General features: G+C 37.1%; 1 protein-coding gene across 5 annotated transcripts in view; it reads right to left on the bottom strand.

Moving 5' to 3' along the window:
* The window catches only part of TfAP-2 (transcription factor AP-2), a 238,514-nt gene that overhangs the window by 38,874 nt on the left and 175,660 nt on the right, over positions 1-23,980 (bottom strand). For 3 of the 5 annotated variants that reach the window (XM_065238918.1, XM_065238893.1, XM_065238957.1), the window contains one exon: positions 16,636-16,665. The exons of the other annotated variants lie outside the window; for them this stretch is intronic. In XM_065238918.1, the coding sequence (XP_065094990.1) occupies positions 16,636-16,665 (30 nt within the window). The remainder of the gene's footprint in view (positions 1-16,635; positions 16,666-23,980) is intronic. 5 annotated transcript variants of the gene reach the window in all.

Raw genomic sequence — 23,980 nt, 5'->3', positions numbered from 1 at the left:
GAATTTTACATGATTTAAAATGTAAACTTATATGATATGTGACAATCCATTTATGTGCATCAAATTGAACAGAATTTTACACTCCTTTTTTGAACCATGTAGCTTAGACAATTTAGAAACGCCAATTTGTCCATATATAAATAGTTAGAAGTAAGGATTGAGATGTTCGCAGAATGAGTCTTACAAGTCTTGTCATGGAACAATATTGAATTGACATTTGTATACTGCCCATAAAAGCATGTCAGTCCCATCTGGAGACACAGCAAGCTGAGAAAAACGCTGTGGACAATTTATTCCTCCGTAGGCTCTTATGGATGGGACAACCTAGAATTGGTATTTTTCACAATATTTTTTGAACGAACATGTCCCGTTTAGTGCACAGTTTAAGATGCTGAAAATCCATATGGGTTTGTTATGCACATCAATCTCTAGATTCATCCATGACATTATGTCTTGTGCAATTGTCAATTGCGGTAAAATTTGCCTTCAGGGATGCCTACAAACGAAAACCACACACCAAAAAATTCTGAATTTTACTGGCGATGTAAACATCCATGCATGCAAACATTCATACATGTAAACTTCCTTTTCACGTAAACTAGCAGCTTGCAAGAAATGTTGCAAACAAAAGTGGACAGTTGCAAACAATATATGGAATATTGCATGACATGTCTCATAAATTTACACGATCTATAATCTAATCTTGTATGATATATGACGCTCCATTTATGTGCATCATAGTAACGGAAATTTACACTAATTTTTTTAGCTGTGTAGTCCGTACATCACAACGGAGACGATGAACACTCAGAAATACGTTAAGGAATGTCTCCAGAAGCGATTGTTGCCGATGATCAGGCAGCGCGAAGGTCAAGTAGTATTTTGGCCTGATTTGGCGTCATGTCATTACGCAAGGACACTTTAGAATGGTACAAAAGTCAAAATGTATGTTTCGTGCCGAAAGACATGAATCCGCCGAACTGTCCGGAGGCACGGCCAATCGAGACTTTTTGGGTTTTAACCAAAGCAAAGCTTCGAAAATTAATAAAACCAGCGAACGACATCCAAAAATTCAAAAAAGATTGGCCAAAAGTGGTCAAAATGGTGGGAAGTACCACTGTGCAGAAGCTAAAGGGTCATGTTCGAGGAAAAGTTAGGATACTTGGCTATGATTAAATATGTTGATTAAACGAGAGTAAAATATCATTTGAAATATAAATTCAAATATGATTTGCCAAATAAAATTATTAAAACTTAAAAAACATGACTTTTTTGTTATTTTGAAAGTGTGCTTATACTTTCTGGAACAGTCTATAATAATCAATTTAAGAACACTTAGAACTTCAGGTATTCCACCCACAAATTTAGAATACCCCGGGATTAACGGAACTAACCGGTGTACAAGAGTTATCGTCAGTTCCAGAGTTCTTCAGTTCGGAGTTTCTGGGGTACCCGAAGCAGTGCTGCAAAATCTTGACAATGCACAGTGATATTGTCAGATGGTGCTTTGGTCACTCATTTGAGCTAACAGTCATAGTCAAGGCAAACCATGTCAATTGTCAATGACAATGCTATCAGCGACGAACATGTGTAGATTTTTTAATTAACTTAATTTTTAATGAAATTAAATGAATTGAGCAACACAATTACATGGAGCCGCTAATGTGAACAAGCATCTACGTCCTGCTAACTGCTTGGATAACAATAATGTGGCACAGAATATACGAAATTACACTTTTTGTTACCAGGTGAATCTTTGTCATTGACGAAAAAATGAATGAGATTTTGACGAAGATTGTTTTGAGGATCAAGTATGTTAGTGACTATGTGACCAACAATTTTGTCAATATCGCGCGAAAGTCTGTTAATGACAATAACAAATCTCAGCACTGACCCGATGTTCAAGAAGTGTCATCAATTCCAGTTCAACCTGGGATCCGGAACATGCGTTAAAGCATTAAATTAAAAAACAAATCAGCAATTACAACAAGAACAAGAACAGTATCCTTAACTCATTGTATTTTAATTATGAAATACTGTTCGTCACAGGTTTGTTGGTCTTTTTCCAAAAATAGCTAAATATTGTATGCCATAAATTAAACACTAAACAAACGTTAGAACAATTGGTTAAAAGCGAAGACAACAAATCAAGAAGACTGGCAACTCTTCCATTTTCTCATACGAACGCTATGATACAGGTACAATCGCGTCATCTGCCGCTCAAAGGTAAATGCTTCGAACGAATTTGATAGCAAATATTATATCCTCAGTAGAAAGGTTTGTGTATTTGCTCATTTTTCTATGCGTTGCTTCCACCTACACTCAAGCGTAGCGCTATTGTATCTGTCGCTTGGATTCTGGCAAAGTTGCCAGTCTTCTTGATATGATGTCTTCGTTAAAAGCTTGTTTAGTAGTGGTGAAAAAAATATTAGAATATTTTGAAGTCACACGATCATCGGAAATGTTTATGTTGTTTTAAAGAAACGAACATTCTCATATTCTGAAAATTTCTTTGTTGGATCATACATTAGCGTATTGTGTAGTAATTTTACGCTCTGTAGAATAATAAGAAAATAAATGCTGTGCATTATATTGCAAGAGTATTTAAACCGGCTTCGAAAAATAAGATAGTTTACTTAATTTTATTATAGATAATTATTATTTAGATAATAACTTACAGAAATGATTTTTTTTGCGAGGATCTTGAAAAAAAAACGCTAATTAGTATTGCACGATCTCTCGAATTAGCAAATACAAATCCAGTCTCAATTGAAGGATTTTTGCATACAAAGGTCAGCTCACCACCATATCCAGCCTATAAGATGCAGCTTTCGCGAATCTTTAGAACAGACTGATGTAAAGACATTTTTCTCAACACCATGGAAGCGTGTAGATTCAAATTATTATTTGTTATCGTTTTAAAATCAAGTGAAATTGGCGTACGTATTTACCGTCATTCACCCTAATTGAATTAAACCAAATTTGAAATGGGAAAAAATAAACTAGATTCTTGCGGAAAACACCATTCATTATCGTTTGATGGATTGAGTTTCTGGAATGCAGAGTTTGTAGGGCTAGATTTTGAAAACTCTGCTTCCATTAACTAACGTTCTAACCCCCCAAAATATTAGTTTGAGGAAAAAGTGGCATGTGGGTTTAGCAAGTTTTCAATTTTATATAGAAATTTGAAAGGTTTTTAAACCTTCAATGATATCGCCAAAAACTTTATTGAATGATTTTACATTGCTTGGGTAATTGTTGACATGCCTCTCTCTATTTTAATAAAATTCTAAAGAAATACACATGCTCTAAAATAGTTTATATAACCATTGTATGACTTGTTTTGGTTGTACAGTGAATTCTGGTGCTTGGGTGAATTCTGTTGACAGTATCATATTTTACTATTGATTTATCTATGATTTTGATCCCCTTTTTACGAATTTAAATTGAAGAGAGCCAGTATAAAATCGCAACCAAATGAGCTCAAAATAAGAATCCATTTACCACCCTAATGAATATCAAAGCAGACCAAAATTTATCATTTAGGTCAGATTATACGGCTAACAATAGTAATGCTTATATGTCCTATAATAGCCGTATTTATACCTTATGCACTCTCGATCATAAGTTTGGGGTCACGCTAAAAAAAAACAATGTTTTAAGCTCATATCTCTGCCATTTTACGACTGATTTGCGATATTTATTGGTCACCAGCTGAATGTGTCTGGCCTTGCTCGGGATTCAATATAAGCTTGAGTTTATGCGCCAATTAAAAAAAATGTACTTAGCCCCCCTCCCTCTTATTTAAGGGGCTACCCCTTATGACCTTCACATGCCAAATTTGGTTCAATTTCCTTGATTAGTTCTCGAGTTATGCTGAAATTTCTGTTTCATATGTATGAGAGCCCCCCTTTACAGAGGGGGGAGGGGTTTCGAACCATCATAAAAACCTTTCCCGGCCCCAAAAACCCCTGCATACAAATTTTCATGCCGATCGGTTCAGTAGTTTTCGAGTCTATAAGGGTCAGACAGATCGACAGACAGACAGAAATTCATTTTAATATATATAGATAGATTTGAAAGGTATTGACTGACATTTTGTTTGTAGGTAACTGGCTTAATTTATTTTACAATTCTTGTATACTAAAACTTCTCCTAAAGTTACAACGTTTGAGGAAGTTTGGTTGAAAATTTTAAAATCTGCTTCAAATCAATAAAATAGTTATTCAAGTAATCGATCAAAAGTCACCCATAGTATGGTTTGTCGCTGTTCTAAGTTTATTTAAAGTTTTAGCATACAAAAATGGTAGAATATGTTGAACCACGTACCAAGTAACATTCATTGCCTTTCAACTATTGCAAAAAGAACTATAATTGGACAAAAAATGGATGAGATATGAACAAATAAACCAATCAAGGTCAGCTAGAATGGTATAATCGTTCAAAAGTTTGGTACACCCCAAACATTTTTTTTTGTGGAATCGATTTTTCATGTAATTTATACTCAGAAAACAATGAGACAATGACATTTGAAATCATTTTCCGTACCGAAAAAAGTTTAAAAATTTGTACATAAGTTCTTGTTTCACAATTTTTGTCAGTTTCCTATTGTCGATGGATTTGAACATCTCAAAAGTTTGCATTTTTGATTAGCTTTATTAAGATTTTTTTGTAGTTTGGTGGTTGGTTAAGATTTGTGGTTTTAAGAAATATCAAGTAATAATTCGTAGAAAAAATTTTTGCTTGAAATCTCTCAAATTAGTCAGATTATTTCTGTCGGCAACATATTGGGCGTGCAATTAAAAAAAAAAAAAAAAACAAAATCGGCCACGTTACAAAAAGTTATCAGGTTTTGACCGCTTATAACTCTTCCAATAGCGGATGAATTTTTGTTCTAAAAAAGTCAATCGACTGCTAAAATTAACACTTTACTATTTTCGATAGGTCACTATTGAAAATTACACAAATGTCCAACTGTTGTAATGGTGATAAAAATTATCACCGATTGCATGCAAAAAAGTGGTTTCCCTAACACAGTCGTCGAATACTGATACCGAGCATGTAATCCTACGTCAAATCTACGGTCGTGTCTTGGATACCACCTCTTACTTTTCACGAATTGTAGCAGTTAGTAAATCTGCTAATCGTTGCGAACTCTTTCAAAGAATTTATTAGGGTTAACTACCCCATTTCCGGCCTATTAAGCATAACCCGCACTTAGTCTTTCTTAATCTAGTTCAGTTTAGCACTAAACGGAATGTTATTATTACTGATGGCTTCCAAATTTATTTACCTTTCCGTGCGTACCGTAAGATTTGAAAACGAGAAACCAATCGTTGAGATATTTTCAAAAGTCCAACACTGCTTCTTGACACCAAACTCGGCCTACGGATTTTAAACTCGGCCTAACGCATTGAAACGCAATTGAAACGCCAATGAATTCACTTCGGCCGGAGCGCTTCTATTGTTTTTGGGAATAATGGGTGCAAACCTTCATACCACGCGTTCTCATTGACTTCGTTCGGTAGCTTATTAACTAAAGTATCGTACAAAACGCATAATTGACTTGTTAACTCTGAAATCATGGATTTGTTTGAAGCTTTCTGCTCGATAGGCCCAAAATGGGCGATTAGGCCGAAGTAGTTCTCTACCCTATCATAAGTCAATTTGTAGTAGACCTATACAGTAGACAGAGACATTCCTTTCAAAAAGGATTTATAGAAGAAAGTTGCATGTTTGTTGCATGTTTAATGAAAAAAATATGTAAGCACTTTTCATTACATTGTATGTATTTGCAGCTTGGCTTTGAGTGCATGGAACCCAAAAACAAAGAGTAAATTTTTAAAAGTTTGTGCTCATTTGCATTTGTCCTACTGTCATTCTGCACTTGGTAGCCCAGAAACATTGGAAAAATGTGCAAAGCTTGCTTTCATTTAGTTAAGCAGCGAACGATTCAGAAGAATCAATCAAGCGACGAACCTTTCAAGTTACTTTGACCGACTGGAGGGTAACAATTTACCTCCCGTTGCATATTATGCAACGAAAGGTAATTTTAACATCATCCAATTGAGTTACCATGCGTCCCTTTTCTAAGCAGAAACCCATTTCCAGTTCCGCAAATTATTCGCATTTTCTAAATCACTCAATGGTGCCAAAACGGCTTCCCATTATCTACCATCCCATCCCTTCGACTACCTGCCCCTACCGACTGCACATAGAGAAAAAAAAAAGTACCAACCAGCAGGTGCACATTTTCAAAACCACAAGAACCGCATTCCAGAGAGCATGGCCGCCACCAACCACCACCAACCAGGTAAAGGTAACAAATCGCGAAAACTGCCGCAGAAAATCAGTAATCTGCACTCAAGCCGGGAATCGTATCCATTTCAGCGGACTTTTGTTGCCGAACCACGGGCCTCAAACATCACAACCAACCACCCGAAAACGCAACAACGACCATAATCGGTTTCTTTCAATTTCCAAACAGACGGAAGAAAGAAAAAAAAAAGCGAGCCTCCAATCGACACGATTGTCCGTTTTGTCCGGTGTACTACGTACGGTCCACTTGTGTCCTCTCTGCTCTGTACAAAGAGACCCCAATCTGCTTCGTTTTTATTTCACGTTGACTTCACTACACTTCGCTTTGCTTTCCTTTTCAGGCAACACTAGCTATTGGCTATAGTTGGCTCTTTACATCACAACAACATCCAACAATTTTCCGCCAAATCTTCATCGGCTCAAATTCGATAATCACTTTCAAACGGCATAATTATTTTTCAATTATCCGCAATCATTTCGTGCCACGACAACGACGGCTTTTTATGTTGCACTCGCTCGAAGGGACCGACACATACGTTATCTCGATTTGAATATTCACTTTCCGCGTGACGACGCCACCATCACCGCCAACAACTACTCGGATTATTTTACGCAATCCACCCGAGACACGGTCCTTTAGCTGATGGATGTCCACAACAGAGTCCAGTTCCTCCACCTGACACGATCGAAATTACCTTTGCCCCGCGTGCGACCGATACCGATAATGCGTTGCGAACGAATGTGACTATAACGACGACGACGCCGTGCGACGCGTGTTTCTCTAATCAATCATAACGGTTGAAGTTTCTAGCGCAAACTGAGCATAAAATCGGTAGCGACTACGGGTTTAGGTCCATCGGCGACGACGACGACGACGTTGTTGGCTTTTTGGTTCGCTCTTTCTTGGCAGCAGTGCTGCTGACTAGCAATGAAGACTCGAACGGGCCCAGCTCGCTCATCGGGCGCACATGCGGCGCGCGGCGACTGTGTTTATGCTTTATGGGTGTCCTCCCGAAAATGTTGGCCTCTGATGGTGAGTGGTGGCGAGGTCGGCGGGCGGTCGACGGTGAAGGCGAACACCATCGACCGGTAAGATTAAACCGCCCCGGGAGAAATATGACGCTCTTTTCTTTCAAGATGAGCAGGCATACGATTTCTTACAGTTTCTGTGTGATGATGCCATTCATCTCTATTAGAAGTGGAAGTACGGCTGGTGATAGAGAAGGTAGGTTTTCCGATGTAGAGAGAGAGAGAGAGAGAGAGAGTGTAGGATTTATTAGTTTTGAAAACGCCCGCTGCCGGTTCGATTGGTGATACGGAGGAAGAACAGGAAGTGAGAGCATTTTGCTGGGAAATCTGATGTTTGGAACTGTCAACGTGGAGATCAAAACGGCGATGATGATGGGCGAGAGAAAAGCCGGTAAGAGGGCGAACTGAGAGAACGAGAGCAAAAAGGGACATCACTGTGGCGCTTATAATTATGTCGATGAGATTGATATGCATGTTGTTGGTAGAATATTGAGAAGAAAGGAATTTCTGGTTGCCAGATGGGTTTGATGTCTTCGAAAAAAAAATGGGACAGAGTATTCTTAATCAATTCTTATTTTTTTAGTTTCTGATATTGTAAGGTGGAGGTTTGAAATTATTTGTAGAGGTTCGAATGATCTTTTATCGCTGTCTGATAAGCCGAAATCAGACAGTTTGATATTGTGTAATGTAAGCGTTTTCTAAAATTCTTTGAAGTACTCATAACTTATTAACTAAAGAGGTCTAAAGGGTGTTTCTTCATACGATATTTCCAATATGATCTTAAAACTTACCCCAAAAGATGGCTCGGTTCGTTTCCCATGACCTATAGGTCTACACAATAAGACAATTGATCTTCTCACTGGAGTTGCCTCATAAGATCTGAGGGCCTGTCGTCAGAGACCTCTAAAGTCATATGGTACACACTTAAAAATAACTAATTTTACACGTCATGGAATTCATTTTTAATATAAAATATGAGATGTTAACAAACATGTAATGTAAAATTAAATTCTCCGAGACTGAAAAGTTCTTCACTCGACGAAAATCACTTTTGATTTAGCTGCATTTTGCGTCTGCTATGACTCAATTTTATGTCAAACTTGACGGTCGTATACACAATGTCAGTGTTGGCGATGATCTTAAAGCATCTAGTCTAGATTTTTGCAATCTATAGGTTGCGAGCTATGTTCAGACGGGTTGCAGAAATTCGACGTATTTTGTAAAATTAACTAGAATTCAAAATCTTGTTGGGATATTCCAATCTTTAGCTATTATTGAGAATTTCCAGGCCAAATAGGAATGACATTTTCCCCACAAGTATAGATTTTTACGTTTCCAGATTTTTCCTTTTTGTCAGCAATTCATAAAAATATAATCTGGAAAATGTTTCCTTCAAACATTTTCACGATGGACAGGTTTTTTTTTAATGATTCTTGTTTCATGAGCTATTTTTCAAAGCATGTGGAATTTGGAAAAATCAGAGAAGTTGAACTAACATTTTTCGGGTCGTTCGTTTTTTGGTCACAACTCAAAACCGGTAAAAGACGTCACTTTGAAATTTTCATTACCCTGATAATGCCAATTTTCTTCCACCGTGAAAATTTTCGTGGAATTTTTTGTTAGATTTTTATTTTTAATGGATTGTTGATAACTTCCTAATCATTTCACCACACAACACACAACACAACATTCTACGTGTTCTTGATTTATGAAATTTCAAAGTACGTGTTGTCAAGGCAAATCCGAAAACTTCAACTGCAAATTTGCGCAAAAATTAAACACCCCAAATTAAAAAAAAAATCGATCATAAACTCTACCTGTGACAAAATTTGTTAAAATTCTGTGACCCTTCGGCCCAAACCTGTCGGATAATTAAAAAATCCCCAAAGACAAATTAAGTATCGGACTCGACCTTCGCTTATTTGAATATTGGAATTGACATTGGAGCTAAAATTCAATTTCTCAATAAATCATAGCTCGTAAACGCCACTTCCAATCGGAATGACGTCTTTTACAATTTTTTTGGGTAAATCATAGGCTAACCTGGAAAATATGTACAAGGTAAAAAAGTCATCTAGTTTTGAGTAAAAATAAATAAAAACTTTCTTAACTTTAATAACAAAAAATGACCCTTTCAATATTTTTAAAGTGGACACTGCTTTGCACATCTCTGAAATGGTTATTTTTATTACATATGTCTTTAAAAATGTGTGTTATTTTAGCGTAACGATTTTTGAGTCCTTTGCAATTGTTTCCAGCGAATAAAAGATGTTCAAAAAAGTTCTAAAATATGACCAACAGTTGGTGTATTACTATTTTCAATTTGAAAATTTTTCAAAAATTGTTACGTTTTGAAGTAGCATTTGATTAAAATTTAATCAAAAAATATTGAAATTTAAAATCATATTTTGTTTTTACAATTTATTCAATATTGTTCCCAAAATCAGCTAAAGCCGTTTTAGCTATTTTAAGACCATTTCGGTGTTTTCAAAAAGCTTTACCAGTTCGTTGTCTTTTTGCGATTCTGAAGCCATTTTTTTACGATTTTCAGCTTTTTTGTACTTGAATAATCATTTAAGGGGTTCCAGGAAGTTATAATGCAACTATTTCCGTTATGTAGAAGTTTGAGTGTTTTTTCGCCATCTTGTAAATTTCATGTCATTTTACTGATACTGATACTGCGGCCACTTTTAACGTTGAAGGATCATTTCGGCGTTTAGAAGGTTTTTAAGATTATGTGGACGGTTACCAGATAATTGGGCTTTTTTGAATTTTGTGATCAGATTTATGGTTATTTCGGCATTCCCGAGGTCATTTTTGGCGTTTCTGAAACTTTTTTTTTTAAATTTTTAATAGTATTTTGTCGTTTTAAAGTTTCGGTTTTTTTCAGCTGTTTTTAAGACCATTTTTGGAGTTTTATAAATTATATTGCCGTTTATAAGATTATTTTGAATTTTGATAGTTTTTATCAGATCATTATTTTGAAGTAGGGTGAGTGTGCCAGTTTTAGGCCTGTTTTTTTCATACTACTGCCGAGTTTTCTACTTCTTAATTGTTAAGATTTAGTGTTCACTCGGCTGTCGACAAAAGCAGGCCACTCTTGATGTGTGCCACGCGATCGTCTGTTTTCTCGGCAGCAACCATTGTGTGGTCCTCCTCATTGTTCTTCATCAGCAGTTATTTCGGTCGATGCGTCGTCGACTTTGGAAACCGTTTCGTGATGAGTGTGAGAGTGCTGACCACGTTTTCAAAGTGGCTGCCCCCCGATGGCGTATCTGCCATGCAATGAAACCACTGGAAGCGGCTCTAGTTCTGATGGAGGAGGCTTTTTGGATAGCGGAAGGTAAAGTGTTTATTGTGTTGTACCTTTTGACTATAGTTTCAAGATGTATTGTACAGTGACCAAGAATCCTCGGCTCTATGAAGTTAATTCGTTTGAGCCTTATCAAATAAATTAATAAACAAAACTTCATTCTTAACATTAAAAAAAACCGTGCATTTCGTAGTTGCTCCTCCGTGATTGATCAGAACTAATGCACTTGCACAGAGAACCACGTAGATAGTGCATGGGATTAGCTTTTTATCTTTAATGTACAAGGACACTAATTAAATTTTCCAACAAACAATTTGAGCTGATTAAAAGCTGAATAAGCTATTTTTTAGCTGAAGAAACATAATTTTGACTGAATAAGCTCTTATTCAACTTTCGATGTTTGTTGGGCTTTTTTATAGATCACTAACAGCACCGGCCACGGCCTTACGGTATTTTGGGGAGGGAAGGCTGATGTAGTAGACATCCCCAAATCTTGATACAGTACACGAATTTACTACATCAGCAAAAACGTGTCGTAACAGCATACCAATTCATCAGAATTACAGTTCGACTTGTGAATCCGTAATATGACCGATTCACACGGTAAATACAGCACAGACTTAAGCCAGGCTGCGAGCCTCTAATTTGCAAACACAGCATAAGCTGTATATGTACTTTCCTTATCTTTATATAACAAACACACATGTACACTAGCTGACTCCAAACCTAAAAACCTAATAATAAACACTCTCAGTTGAATCGTCAAAGCGTTCGGTAGTTTTATCCGAAAGTCCGAACGTATCATGGTCCTCAGGTCCGAACGTATCACTGATTAGTTCGATGTCCGTTGTTACTAGAGACCGAATACACCTCTGCATCTCCACGGCTTTATAGGGTGTGTACATTTGTGCGGATTTGCTAGCGCTAGCGTACAAGCCAACTAGCACGAATTTCAGTTGCTCCTGAAATTTCATGCTGGTAGACGCTGATGCCCTGTTTACATTATGCTGGTGGTTTACGCTAGTGAAATAGCATAAGTGTTAACACCCCATTAACGGGGAGAATAGTTGTGTAAGTGAGGTGGGTTATATTTAGATCAGGATTCACTATGGTAAGATCGGTCGATTAAAGCAGAATTCGTTTTTCATTTTTTAAATCTAGTGGGGATAGAATAAGGCAAAGTAAAAAATTGCAAGGAAGAGGACGCGCCTGGGATTGAACTCCCGACCTTCTGCTCAGTAAGCAGAAACGGTAACCACTTAGTTATCAATTTTGTTTTTGACCTTACCATATCTCCCTTCAGTTTATGGAACTTCTCAATGTGGGTCGCAATAAACGAAAGTTTGACAAGTTCAGTGCTGATCTAGAATCTGAAGGCTTTTGATGCTGTGCCACAAGGCCTATGTATTAATGCCATAAGATGGTCCATAGAGCCCAAAGTTGATTAATCTGATCTCTCCAAGTGACCAATAATGCTTCTGAACGTGGCACAGTGGGACGAAATCAAAAAAAGTGGGTCATATTTATTAGCGACAGCTAATAATGTTTGAGAACTTTATTTAAGTATTTTTTATTACTTTATTTGTACAGGCTTAATCAAATAAACTTTACAGAGCTAAGTTATTATTTTTATTTAAGTAGTGAAAATTGTTTCTTAAGGGGGATATATTTTTTTTTCCTTTGGTTTGTTTTTTCCGTCGATCTTGTTTTCCGTGCTGAGCACCAATACTACCGACGTGCCAGGAAGGCAGCTCCCACACCTGGACCCTACCTATCGACCCATCAACTCATGAACCGGGTACCAACGGCTTTACTTCCCATCCGAAGGAAGGCGTGATCAGAGATGTTATGCCTCAGAACATCCCGGCGGCGCCGACTGGGATTGAACCCAGGCCTGCTGGGGTGAGAGGTTATCACGCTTACCACTACACCACCGGCGCCGTTAAGGGGGATATACAGCAAGATAAAAATCTAACTTTTTTATGTCTTGTTAAAATTGATGAACATCTATGAAAACATTGTAGATGCAGTCATTTTAAGAAACTTGGTTGAAGACGAAAATTTTCTACCTCTTAAGTGGACGAAGTTATAGGGTGAAAATGGAGTCCAAAAGGTAGTACTCCTTTAAAAAGCGTTATTGTACCATAACTCTGTTGTTTGAATTTTCGCAATTTTTTAAATGTTGCACAAAGTTGAAAGTGCTTTAAAAATGTACACTTTTGCAGAAAGAAGCAAATCGCTATCTCTTCGTTTTTAGGATTTATGCCAGTTTTTATAATTATAAACTGATTTGCAGCTAACCCACAAGGCCTTCGAAGATAACTAATAAGACCTCCGAAATTTAACAATAAGATTATTTCAGCTATACTTAAGGTCTCTAAAAATTACTTTTTAAGCCTCAAAACTTAACCCGTGAGACCTTTAGAGCTAACCAAAAAAGAAAAGATATAGAAGGTCTCTGCAGTTTATTCATTTAATCTCTTCACTAAGCCCACAAGGCTTGCAATGTCTCTCAACTTATAAGTCATTGAGGAGCAGTTCTACGTCAACTGTCAAATAGATTTTACTTTTCCGTCTCCGAATTCCATAATACTTCGCATAAGTGTTCGCTAGGGGCAATGAAACAAGTTTATGGCGGATTTCGAGCATTTTGACTCAAGCCTAATTTTGAAAAATGGCGTATTCAATATTTAGTAATAAATCATAGCACGAAAACGTGTCATCTAATTGAAACGTGATCTGACACAACGTGTAAGGAAACTGGATTGAATTTTCAAAAACTTATACACACTGAATAAAGAAACATAAATTTCCACGGAAAAATTAAAATTGTTGAAACTTCAATATCAATGAAAACATTCTTTATGTGAAAGCTTATCAGAAATGATAACTTTTCAGAAATGGACACAAATGAAAATTGTACAAAACCGTAGATCATGAACTATTGGTACGAAGTTAAAACTTTTTCAAAAATATTTTTTTTGAGTTTCATGCAGAAATTATATTTATTAGTTCAGAAAATCGTTTCACTTGCACAAATCACTTAAATATTGAAATAAAAAAAATGTTAAAAATATTAATAAAAGTGTCCATTTCAGAAAAGTTAGCATTTTTACATTGAAAGCTTATAAACATAAGTTAAAACATCTTAAAAAAGTACTCTTTTGGAAATAGAAGTTTTTAACAGATTCTTTTAATGTTGACAAAAATTTGTGATTTTTATTCATGTGTATTTTTTTTTCTGTAAAGGCAATCCAGTTTCGTACAACTTTGTCTCAGACTCAGAAAAATATAGAATACGCTCTTTTGAAAACTTAGGCATGAGTCAAATTGCCCGAATTCCAGGAAAAATTTGATTAATTGCCCATAGCAAACAGTTATGCGAAGTTTCATGAAATTCTGATAGGTAAAATCTAAAAAATAAGGCCTTTTATGCTGATCAATAATGCCTCTTGAGTCTTGACTAAGCATTTGAACATGGCCCAAAAATCATCTGAAGAAGGCTGTGTCATTTCGCCGAAGAACATTTAGCCGAAGGATATTTCTCCGAATTTCACCGAATTTTAATCATGAATCAATATTCAATCAAAATTGATTTGGAACGCATTTAAATAATAGATATTCCCATATAAAAAAATGCTGATTATTTAGAAAATTCCGAAATCAGTACTATTCAAAAGAACTATTCATATTTAAAAGAAATAAAAAATATTGACAAAAAAAAAACAAAAAAAAACCAAAACAAAAAAAGAATATTGATTATTTTGAAAATAACGAAACCAGCAAAACTCGAAAGAACTGGTAATGTTTAAAAGGAGGAATCATTCCTATAAATCAAAAATATTGATTGTTTAGAAAATAATGAAATTGGTACAACTCAAAAAACTGCTCATGTTCAAAAGAAGGAACTATTACATTCAAATAGCTTGCCGTTTGAGAAAATCGAACCTTCTTAATCTTTTTCCGAAACTTATTTTAAAATTTTACTGAGCTTTGAGAAAAGTTCAAAACCGTAGAAAATGGCTTGCTCTTCGGTGAAATCGAAATGACCCATTCGGCGAAATGACCTCCGACGAAACGACCTCCGGCGAAATGTCCTTCGGCGAAATGTGCTTCGGCGAAATGTCCTTCGGCGAAATGTCCCACTTCCCATCTGGAGTTAGCTCTTAAGGCACTGCTGTTCTGAAGTTGTCTCATAAGACCTATGGAGGTGATGTCACCGGTGCTGGTGGTAGGCGTGATAACTATCTCTGCCAGTGTGCCTGGGTTCAATCCCAGCCGAGGTGGGTGGGATTTTTCTAAGGCGAAAAATCTCTTGTCACGTCTTCCTTCCAAAAGGAAGTAAAGTCGTTCGTGGGCCCATGTGTTGATGGGTTCGATACGTTCCAAAAAGTCACTTCTCTGGCTTTCAGACCGACTCAACATTGAGTAGAGTCGGCTCAATTGAGGCAAAAGTGGATTCACTCGAAAGTGAGTTGAATTTTCCTTGCTTTTCCAGGAAAAAAAAAATCTAGAAACTGAGGAAAATCGATAGAGGTTTCACTCAGTCTATTGGTATACTGCCCATAAAAGCATAACAGTCCTATATGTATTTTTGTCTGAAATGAGTTATCTATTAGAATCGATTGTAAACTACTGAGCACTAAAAGTTACGTGCTTTGTTCAGAAACTATCGTGAAAATTACCAAAATTAGGTCCCATCCATAAGAGCCTACGGAAAAATACATTTTCAACAGTGTTTTTCTCTGCTTTCTGTTTTTCCAGATGGGACTGATATGCTTTTATCGGCAGTATACTCCTAAACTGAGAAAAAATTTCATGGATTTTCCTCATATTCGAGAAGTTTTTCCTGGTTTTCCACGGATTCTACCCGGAAAATTCAACTTGAGTTGATGCACTGTTGCCGAAATGGAGTCGACAGGGCAAGAGGCCCACAACAAAAAAATTCTGGCACCACTTCCGCACCAAATCAACAGGCAATAACTTTCCTTCTGCCATCGCCGCACCGCGTATTACAATGATTTACCTCTCAGCAGTTTTCCGCAGAACCATCGTCATAATATGTAATGTACGAACTTAGTTCAAAATTCCAACGAGAAGGATGAAACGAGAATAGGTACTGCAGCCAGCCCAACGGTAGCATACGAGTTCCCCCTCCCTTGTACAAGGGAGGGTTTTGAAAATCACGCTTCCATCTACTGGCAAGGTACGCAGCACTCCAACTCCAAGCCCGAGCAGCTGCTTGAGCTCTCGACATCGACATCGAGAGCAATGAAACCACACGAAATTTTTGTAATTTTTTTTCCCTCGAAAGAATGAGAGATATTTCGCGGGACTCTGGAACTCCGCTTAAACCAACGACGATGGTGACTGGAACGATTTAATTTATGCAAAAATTATGCTTCCCGTCTGCTCGTTTCGTTGTTGCTTGGGCGTATGACGATTCGTAATTTTCAGTATTTTTTCGTTCTTTAATTGCCCATTGCGCTCGATGGTGACCTGTTCGTTGTCGTTGTTGGTGACTGCCTCTCTTTTGCTGTTGCTGCATTGATGAATGGGAATATAATTGAAGGGTAAATGGGTTTTCGGTTATTTGACCGGCTGAGTATTGCGGCCGGGGTTTCCAGGTATAAATCCCCGTTTCTCCGGGTTGAACTTTCTCCGGGAATCGGGAAATGAAAAATGTTAAATTGCAACCGAACACGTGTTCCCAAACACGCAACCGGTGGCTGTCAATATTTGGAACGATTTAGCAGGCTAATATGAGCCGATTACGCTTGCATGCAAGTTATGCAATGCAAGTCGTCCAACCCTCCTGATTCTAGTCCTAGGGGCCCGTCCCAACGAGCATATGTGATGAATGTAATGGGAGGAGCCTAGACGCATGGACCCTTAATAAATTATCCTGTTTTTTCGTTTGTTTTCACAGGAACCCCTCTATCTGAAATGGAAGATAGACTTATTAATTCAATTACCAGCTGCGATTGAAGGGACGGTGTGAGTGTCTGAAATAGGAAGAGAGAGAAGAAAAAGAAAACATGTTGTTTGGTTTGGCATTCGGGGATCGGCGCGGTAGTTTTTCTCTTGATTTACGGAACTCTTTTATTTTACAATGATGGCGTTGTTGAGCTGAAAATCGTCGCATATTCGAGGAAGTGTCTCTGTGGCTGTGTAGATGTTCTTTCTTTTCGTTATTTTTTTGTTTGTTAAGCTTGTAAGGAGAATTCACGTCCTTGGAGGTGTGCTTTGCCTTACATCGGGAAGTGTTTGAAAAGTTGAGGGAGGTTTTGAAAAGACCGGTGACCATAAATAACCTGACAGCGGCGAACGGACACACATCGTCGGTGTAGCCCCAGGGAGATAAGAAGAGCGAGAGCTGTCGTCGTTGCTGTGTGGATTGAAGGTTGGGAAGAAAAATGGGTTTTACAATGAGATGTGTAAAGTGCAGATTATGGCACAGAATGGAAGTTCGGTGATGGGTGAAGTTATGAAAGCATACATTTTGAATGAAAATTTGTGGTGTGAAGCAGAATTTTCAGTACTAGTTTTAAGTAGTAAAAATACCGTTTGATAAATTCATGTTAATTTCTGTGACATATACAATCAAAACTAAATCACATAACCAATGGACAATATCCATGTAATATTTAAATCTTGAATGATCAGTAATCTGATGCAAAATTTGATATTTTCGCTCCACAGTGCTCAAACGGTTTCAAATCGGGTTCTACGAAAATATGAACTAATTTAGTATGAAACTTAATTGGCACCAACCATTTAAAGTTTCCATATGGAAATTACTATGGGAAAACCAATTTTGTTTTTTCTCTTATTTTAAATTAGCTAAATATGTATATGGAAACAGTTTTCTTTATTAAATCAGTTAATCAATGGTAACATCTACAGATTTTTTTAAGATTTTTATGGTATAAATCAAGACTTACACTCGCATTTTAGTGAAAATGAGTTAAACCCTACTAAGTTGATTTCAACGGACGTGTTGATTAGCAGGCGTGTACTAAACAGCTAAGTTTTACTGAAATTTTTAAACACTCCTGCGTTCCAAAACTCTCGCAAAAATTGCCTCTAACCTTAACACTCAAAGACGTGCCATCACGCTTATGCTCCAATATTAGAAAGCATCTTTCTTCCCAGAACGCCTTAGCTGGGAAGTCACTTGCAAATTTATAATAGCTAACAACCACTCAATAAAAGGGGTGATAAAAATTTCCACAAAAGAATCCCACGAACCTGGCGTAGTTGACGGTGTCGGTGGTGTTGGCGGTGTTCCATACAACACCAATGTAAAAGGCCGCAGTCAAGGATGCCATAAAGGATAATTTAGATTACTGATAAGAGCAAGGTGCAAGCATATGTGTGTTCCAGTCGGGAAAGGGATAGGTAGCTTGACATCGAGCTCTTCATTCATTTTCAGCTTCTAGTCCCAAGAAGGAGAAATACCTGTTTCCGAGTTGCGAGAGAGACTCCCACTCCCGGCCCAAGCCGAGTGTCAGTCATTGGCTAAGGAAACCATTAAAATGATGGATTACCCATCAACAAATTTACGGCCACTCTTTTGAAAACGGTTACAAAAAATCCGGAAAGCAACCCTTCCCTTCAACATCGCCCCGCCGTCGCAAATGCGTTTGGATTTTGGGCCGACGACAACCTGCAGGCTTGAGGGAGATCATATAAGAGTGCTTATCGCGGGCGACGACGATTATCACCAAGCGCAATTTGAAGACAATTTTACGCTTCCCAAACATTAAGATAAGCCCCGGCTGCTAGGCCACAGATCTCCGACGGAACCGTTAGCATACCACGTGTTGCCTCGACGGCTCGGGCTACTGTCGTACAATTCCGGGAAACACATAAAACTCGAGTTTTCGGAAGCTAAAACGATAAATTTCCTTCTGGTCCTCTCCGGTTGCAGGTAGTTCATCGGATCGAATGTAATTGGAATCCCGCCTGGTTCGTTGAATTTCGATCTACTCGAAACCAAAGTTGTGTTTCGATGAAGATTGCGCCGGGATTATCTGCTGGGTCGTATCTCACTACTTGACCATATAGACAACAGACAGACGGACAGAGGGCATACTTGTATAGGAAATCAATGAACTATAGCAGCAGAAGCAGCAGCGGCAGCTGAAGCAGGTCGATTGGTGGTGGGCGCGTTTGCGGGTCATTCCGTTGAGGCGATGGAGAGGTACATTAATTTTAATCACTGCGGTAGGATTTTTTCTTGGCTTTGACTAGCTACCTAAATAGTCGATTAATTGTGATAGATAGCTCGTGGTTAGAGGCCTCCACAGCCGGGTCGGTTAAGGCACGGTATTAACAAGCAGTGGGTTCGATTGCTGGTCTGTGTTAGAAAATTTGTTGGTTTTGAAATTTTCCTGACTTCGCTGGGGTATCAAGGTGCTTGCCACATAATCCTACAAATTAACGAATAGGTTGGTATATGAAGGGCTAAAGTTGAGAGTAGGCATAAGCTCGTAATAAACTCGTAGTTGCTATTTTTTGGTCATTTTGGATTCTACTATACTATAGATGTAGAGGAAAATGGATGGTTATACTTTGTTTACATAGCGGATGATTGTATTGAAGAATAACGTGCAAGTTTAATTTGAAGCATCTTGAACCCATGGCTGTAGAGTCGGAGACAGAGATCAGGAGTTGGAGTCCGAGTCGAATAGATTTTTATGATCTGAGGAGTCGGTGAAATTATTCAGAATCCGATCCGACTCCGAAAAATATGATTTTCAGACTTGATCCTCTCATATTCTAATGAATCTTTGCATAAATGTTGCATACATTTGTGCTGGAATTTAATTATTTCGACTTTTTCAATAAATCATAGCCCCGAAAACATGTATTCATATTGAAATGACATCTGAGACAAATTTGAAGGACAGTAAATGCACATTCCAGAAAAAGTGCATACCAACAGTCCTGGACAGTTGTAACATTCGTTGCATTTTTCCATCAATGATGAGATCAGGCCCTTCTTAATTATTTTAATTCCGTCCAAAATACTCAAATATTTACTAAGAAACATTTCTGAATGATGGCAATGCACAGTGGTCCAAAAGCCGTTTTTTTTGGAATCTTTCTTGAATACCTCCTTATTCCATTTATCGATAAAAAATTTCATTAGCTTGGTTCGGGAAAGTTTTTTTTTGACGTAGGACTACGTCTGTAATTTCTATATGGGGGTACACTTTGTAAAAACCGAAAATGGAGCATGTAACAAAATTATGAAAGATTTTGAACGTTAATAGCTCAGCTGCCCTTGAACCAATTTCAATAATTTTATCACCAATCAATCAGAAATATTCCTACGCATCTGTTTAATTTAAGACTTCATCATTTTTCAAAATGTCACTATTGGAAATTGCACAAATGTGCAACTGTTGCTATGATAATTAAAATTACCACCGATTGCCTGCGAAACGCGATTTCCCTAAGACAGATTTCAAAGTTGAACTCCATCCACGTGGTAAGTGGTAGTGTTTTCCAGTACACAACGAAAGGCTCCCTGCAAGCAGCTAGCTATCAAGGCTGGCCTCAACCGCATATCGGATTCACTTTCAATCACCGTGTGTGGTGTCCGGTCGTCGGCATCAGCAGCAGCAGCAGCAGTGCTTTCGGGACGTTGCTTTTGTTGTTCTCCAGTACACAGTGAAAGGCTACCTGCCAGCAGCGAGCTGCAGTCCACACGAGAACCCCGCTCAAATTCCTATTCCTACACAAAACACAAGCTCCTGCTGCAGTTAACAAATAAAATTTATTATGTAAGACCACGTAGTCCTACGTCACCATTGCGTACAACCCCATAGGGTTGTCCCTTGTAGTTTTTTTTCATTTAAATTGGCCAATCTTTTGATGTTCAAGACATGAGGGTGGTCCTTATGGATGATGAGTTTCAAATACTTGTTAGTTATTCGAGTTAGAACGGCAGTTCGAAAAAGAAGTACAACTATTTAATCGAAACAATTTAGCTGAAGGTATAAATTTTCTATTTCTATTGGTTTACGATTTACTGCTTGATTGCAATAAGTTACTAAGGGTGGCCCTTAAAAAATCGGTTTCTACTGTTAATTTTAATACATTGATTTCTCGTAAATGATTTGTTCTAGACACTTTTTGTGGCGCACATTTTTGACGAAAAATTCGATTTTCAACAAAATTTGTCGGGTAGGTGTATCAGTTATGGCCATACGTTTCTATTATGGTATGATCCAATAATTGCCTATGGAAATCCCATAAACCATAATTATAACACACCATAATAGGAACCAATACTCATCACTGGTACATCCACGCTAGATTTTTTTAAACAACCGATTTTGTTCTTTAATGCTCAAGAGACTGTGATTTTCATAAACAGTACATACACTCAATTCTGTTTCAATGAATTTTTTTTTCGATCGTTTTTTTTTACCGTGTGATCTCAATTTGCAATCAAGTTCAACATGTTGCAAAAAATCAAAGAAAAACATGGTGGTATTTAAATTGCTGTGCCCACCCTTAAAAGAGGACGAAACTGAAAAAAATGAATATAGCTTCAAATCAGAATGAATAGTATATTTAATTTAAATTTGAAATAAATAGTCTGATAATTTAATCAAATTCACAACGCCAGACCATCTTTCTGAAGGCTCAATTTTAAACTCACATCAACATTTTAAAGTCACATAATTTTCGCTACTGTACTGCTTGATTTTGAAAACAAACGATTTTTGGTTTTAGCTTTATAATTGCAATCCTTAGATGTGATCTGATCCAACGCTTCGTGATTATCAGAACAATCTAAGTTAACATTTAAAAAGAATTTGAGATTTTAAACTGCAGGCACAATCCAGTTAAACACATTGGAGACGTGTTTCCAAAATTTAACGGACATTGTATTATAATGTTCCGTAAAGCATATTTTGAAGGAAGATGTCCCTTTTTTATTTATTAACTGCTTTATTTGATCAGGCTCAAACGAATGAACTTTACAGAGCCGACTTTTGTTGTTCACTATATAATACAATAAATGCAATAAATATTGAAACGATAGTCAAGAAGTTCTATTTGAAAAGAACAAGAACACGAACTGTGGGTAAAATCTTTGAACTTTTTGAAGTTTTGCAATTTTCATGATATTAAAAAAAAAAATCAAAACAATATTGGTTTGTTTAGGTTTTAAGATTTTTTTTAATTTTTTAATAACTACTAAATCATTTTTTGCATATTTTTTCCATCAAATCATTAATTTTCTCTACAACTTTGTGTCAGACGTCATTTTGATCCAAAGTGCCGTTTCCGTGCTACAATTTTTGAGAAATTTCAATGATGTCATTTTGAAATTTGTTCAAGATCCAAAATGGACGAATTTTTGCAAAAATGTGAATGATTGACAAAAACAAACAATTATGCATATTGGAGAAGGTCGAGTCTGAAATTCATTTTTATTTGATATTTGGCCTAAAATTTATAAGAGTATCCGCACCGGTGCGTTGCTATTCGGACTGCTAGTTTGACAACTTTAGCCGTTGTTATTTTAGTTAGCAACTAGTTTATGCACCGGTAGTTGCTAAACTTATCGTTTAACTTTGAGCTGAAATTGATTAGAGAGTTCCGAAATTGTTTTTTTTTTCAACAATATTGATATACATAACCATGAAGACTGAAGATTGAAGGTTAAGATCCAACTCAAAAAACGGCTCTCCCTAAGATCCGAAACATCCGGAAAGGTTGTCAATTCCACAGCTAGGCGATTTTTAAAAATCACTTGTTGTGATACTACATGAACAAATTTGAATCTGGGACCAGCATGCACACAGTGGTGGTCACGGAACGGTCGTCTGAGATATCCTGAACTTCCGTAAAAGTGGTCAATTCATAAAATGATCAAAATATCGATTGTCAATGTATCATCTCGGTTGGTCTAATTTAATACGATAGATCTATTAACATAAAACAAATTTTTGGAACCTATAAGAGGTTCTGATTGCTAGAGGTTTGGGAAGATCTTTAAGAATAATTTTCGACAGCTTCAGAACAACCTTATACATTTCGGGAAAATTTACTTCAGTGATAATCAAGAGCTTCAGGGCAGTTCTATTAAATTAAAAAAAAAAATGAGCTTAAAGACCTAGGGGTATGTTACGTGAACTTCGGGTAAGTTCTGAAAATTTTGGGGCAGTTCATGAATATCAGGAAAACTGTGAGAACTTCAGGGACGTTCCTAAAACTTCAGGTTGGTTTTGAAAAAATTATGGCAGTTGCATTTATTTCAATAAAATAGAGGGAACCAGTTATTTCAATAAAATAGTTCCAAGTTAAAAGGGAAGTTTATAGATCTTCTGGGCAGTTCCATTAATTTTTGGACGATTCCAGGAACATCATCAGGAGAACAGCGAGAGCATTAAAGAAGCTCCGTTAACTTCAGGAAACATTAGAGATCTTCAGGAGAGTGTGAGGAATGAAATTAAATACTGAAAATTTCAAGGAAGTTTCATAATCAAACAGCAGGAACAAAAGGGAAGCGTCAGGAATTTGAAAGTGTCTCCAATAGCTTCAGAAAACTGCAGGAAACTGCAAGAAAACATGTGAAGTTTGCTCCATTAGTTTCTGGACAATTCCAAAAACATCATCAGGAAAATAGCCAGAACATTAGGGAAGTTCCGTAAACTTCAGGAAACATCAGAGATCTTCAGGAGAGTCTGAGGAATGAAAAGAAATACTGAGAATTTCAGGGAAGTTTCATAAGCAAACTGCTTGAACAAAAGGAAAGTTCCGATAACTTCTGAAAATTTTTGTGAACTTCACGCAAGGTTCAGGAATTTTGAAGTGGTTCCAATAGATTCATAAAACTGTAGGAACTTTTAACTAAATCTGAGAAATTCAGCGATATCCAGAGAACTTATGGGAAGTCAAATGAATTTCAGTAAGTTCCGATAAATTCCGGTTTATTCCATAAACTCAAAAAAGACTTCAGAAATAGTTCGAGAACATCAATGACCTGGAGACGAACCAGCCTCCCTCAGCTCAGTCGGTAAAGCCGCAGCTACAAAGCAAGACCATGCTGGAGGTGGCTGAATTCGATTCCCGGTCCGGTCTAGGAATTTTTCGGGTATGATTATACTTGCCACACAATTATGCTAATGCAGAAATGGTACAGGCATCGAAAGCTCTCAATTAATAACTGTGGAAGTGCATCTAGAACACACTAAGTTGAGAGCACGCAAATAGCTAATATGTGATATTCAATAAGCTTGAAATGTAAAGAAGAAGAAGAAGAAGAAGAAGAAGAAGAAGAAGAAGAAGAAG

Source organism: Ochlerotatus camptorhynchus, unplaced genomic scaffold (assembly GCF_037179485.1).
Source record: "Ochlerotatus camptorhynchus isolate MF236.1 unplaced genomic scaffold, CSIRO-AGI_Acam_v1.1 ptg000005l, whole genome shotgun sequence".
Classification (NCBI taxonomy): Eukaryota; Metazoa; Arthropoda; class Insecta; order Diptera; family Culicidae; genus Ochlerotatus; species Ochlerotatus camptorhynchus.
Note: the sequence above shows the minus strand (reverse complement) of the source record. Positions and strands in the feature narration are given on the sequence as shown.